The sequence below is a fragment of the Etheostoma spectabile genome, chromosome 4 (assembly GCF_008692095.1).
Source record: "Etheostoma spectabile isolate EspeVRDwgs_2016 chromosome 4, UIUC_Espe_1.0, whole genome shotgun sequence".
Lineage (NCBI taxonomy): Eukaryota > Metazoa > Chordata > Actinopteri > Perciformes > Percidae > Etheostoma > Etheostoma spectabile.
Genome location: NC_045736.1, coordinates 33148499 through 33151228, shown reverse-complemented (window position 1 = coordinate 33151228; position 2730 = coordinate 33148499). Strand labels below are relative to the sequence as shown.

The 2730-nt window shown below is 40.1% G+C and overlaps 1 protein-coding gene and 1 long non-coding RNA gene across 2 annotated transcripts in view; one reads left to right on the top strand and one right to left on the bottom strand.

Moving 5' to 3' along the window:
- LOC116688586 (uncharacterized) overlaps positions 1 to 2730 on the bottom strand; it is an 18104-nt gene that overhangs the window by 3907 nt on the left and 11467 nt on the right. The window lies entirely within an intron of this gene.
- The window catches only part of rbl1 (retinoblastoma-like 1 (p107)), a 16583-nt gene that overhangs the window by 3492 nt on the left and 10361 nt on the right, over positions 1 to 2730 (top strand). Inside the window, 4 exon segments of the mRNA XM_032514719.1 lie at positions 36 to 169; positions 1439 to 1642; positions 1855 to 1919; positions 2559 to 2687. Coding sequence (XP_032370610.1) covers positions 36 to 169; positions 1439 to 1642; positions 1855 to 1919; positions 2559 to 2687 — 532 coding nt within the window.

Below are 2730 nucleotides of genomic sequence, written 5' to 3'. Positions count from 1 at the left end.
TGTGTGTGTGTGTGTGTGTGTGTGTGTCCGTCCAGGGAGAGGTGGTCCACTGGCTGGCCTGTTCACTGTATGCAGCCTGTAGGAAGGGCTCCACCCCCACAGTGGGGAAAGGCTTGATGGAGGGGAACTGTGTCTCCCTCACCAGGATCCTCCGCACCGCCAAACTCAGGTCAGTCTCCGTCGACGCTGCTCCACCTTGTGTCAGACATACAACCATCTGGAAAATCCCTACACGCACCAGGTAACCCTTTAAAGGGTTAGTTGAACATGTAACGGATAGGGTCACATTCCGGTTTAATTCAGATGAAGTTAATGTCTACTTAGTATCTTCAAAAATTCTACAACTCCTTAAATACAATTCTAAATATTTCTTACTGCGCTGCATTGGATTGAGAATGAAAGACGTTTGTACTAAAAGTCTGAAACTTTGGAAGATACAGTGATGCTCATAACTTTATGAACCCATGGTAAAGTTGACTAAAAAGAGGAATAAATTATCTCAATCTTAATGCCATAATTTAAAAAAATTCTTTGCGAATGAATAATGTATTGTAAATAAATAAATACATCCCATACTCTTCACTATATCTAGAAAGTGGCAGGGGGGTACTTTCCATAAAATCCTCTTCCAAAGAAAATTGGTGTCCTTAAAGGTTGGATTCTTCCTAATTGGTTTAAAAATGAAGGCATTAAGAACAATTTCAAAAATATTTTTTTATTCCTCTTTTTAGGCAATGCAAGGCAATTCTATTTATATAGCACATCTCAGCAACAATGCAATTCAAAGGGCTTTACATAAAACAGTTAAAAGCTGTTAGAAATGAATACAAAATTAAAAACCAGGAATATTATTCACAGTGCAGTACATTGAACGTCAAAAAGAAGGAAAAAGAGCTGAGAGTTGTGGCAGACTCAGTTCTCTGGGAGTTTGTTCCAGATATGTAGAGCATAGAAACTGAACGCTGCTTCCCCCCTTTTGGTTCTGATTGTGGGATCAGCAAGCAGACCTGTCCCCGAGGATCTGAGAGGTCTGGGTGGTTCATAGTTTACGAGCAAATCTGAAATGTAATTTGACCCTAAACCGTTTAATGATTTATAAACCAACAGAAGTATTTTGAAATCTATTCTTTGAGTCACAGTGATGTGGAGTGATGTGATGCACCCTCTTGGTCTTAGTGAGGACGTTTTAGACAACTTTTTTTTTTTTTTTTTTACAAAATCATCCAATATCAATTTTGTAAAAAAAAAAAGCCAAATATCGGCCTCAACCTCACCTTGATTTGTGTCTTTATTGGGACCTTAAATGTCTTTCCAGGTGGTATTAAAGGAGATCTGAATCTGTTACATTTGAATCTCTGGAACCTGCAGAAAACGCCTTGAAATATTATGTTTTGGCTTTGGTCTGTTGCTCCTGACACTTGTCTCCCCCACCCCCCAGTCTGATCCAGTTCTTCTCTAAGATGAGGAAGTGGGCCGACATGGCCAGCCTCTCCCAGAACTTCAGGCTGCGCATGGAGCGGCTGGAGCGCAACTTTGAGGTTTCTACGGTGATCTTCCGCAAGTTTGAGCCCATCTTCATGGACATGTTTCAGAACCCGCAGGGAGGGGAGCCGCCACGGCAACCGCGCAGCAGGAAGCACAGGCACGACACACCACACACACACACACACACACACACACACACACACACACACACACACACACACACTAGGGCCTATACTTTCTCTCATCAAATACTGTGCTGTCTCGTTTTTCCCCCACACACAGTCTCCCACTCAGCCCAGGTTAACCGTGTGTCTGTGTGTGTCTGTGTGTGTCTGTGTGTGTGTGTGTGTCCTCTCTTTGGCTCTGCAGGAGACTGCCGTGTCACATCAGCGATGTGTTCAAGTTCTGTTGGACTCTGTTTGTCTACACCAAAGGTACCAAGAAACACAACCGACTTAGTGAAGTTTTTACTGAGAGCAGTGAAGATATCTAAAGTCTCCGATATAGTTTTTAGTTTGAATTATGGACTAAATGAACCATGTTGCATCTCAATATAGTTTTTAAAGGAAAAGGGAAAACAACAAATCCTCCTAAAGATCTAGAACCAGCTTAATGTAGGCCTTTTTTCTTGAAAATAATTAACAAACTACAAACAGATGGATTAGTTATCCAAAAAGTTGCTGATAGAGCTGGTTAATATATCAATATTATATTATGATATGAGACTAGATATCGTCTTAGATTTTGGAAATTGTAATAAGGCATAAGTGTTGTCTTTTCCAGGTTTTAAAGGCTGCATTACAGTAATTTATATTTATATTTACATATTTGCCTCTACCCACTTAGTCATTATATCTACATTACTGATGATTATTTATCAAAAATATCATTGTGTAACTATTTTGTGAAAGCACCAATAGTCAACTCTACAATATCATTGTATTTGGACAAAAATATCAGGATATTTGATTTTATCCATATTGCCCAGCCCTAGTTGCTGATTAATTGTATTATCATATTTATATGTATTTGTGATGTGTGTGTGTGTGTAATTCAACTGTGTGTTTGTACAGGTAACTTCAGTATGATTGGAGATGACCTGGTTAACTCGTACCACCTTCTGCTTTGCTGTCTGGACCTGGTGTTTGGAAACGCTCTGCTCTGCTCCAACAGGAAGGACCTCATCAACCCCACATTCAGAGGTTTTGTTTGTGTGTGTGTGTGTGTGTGTCTGTGTGTCTGTGT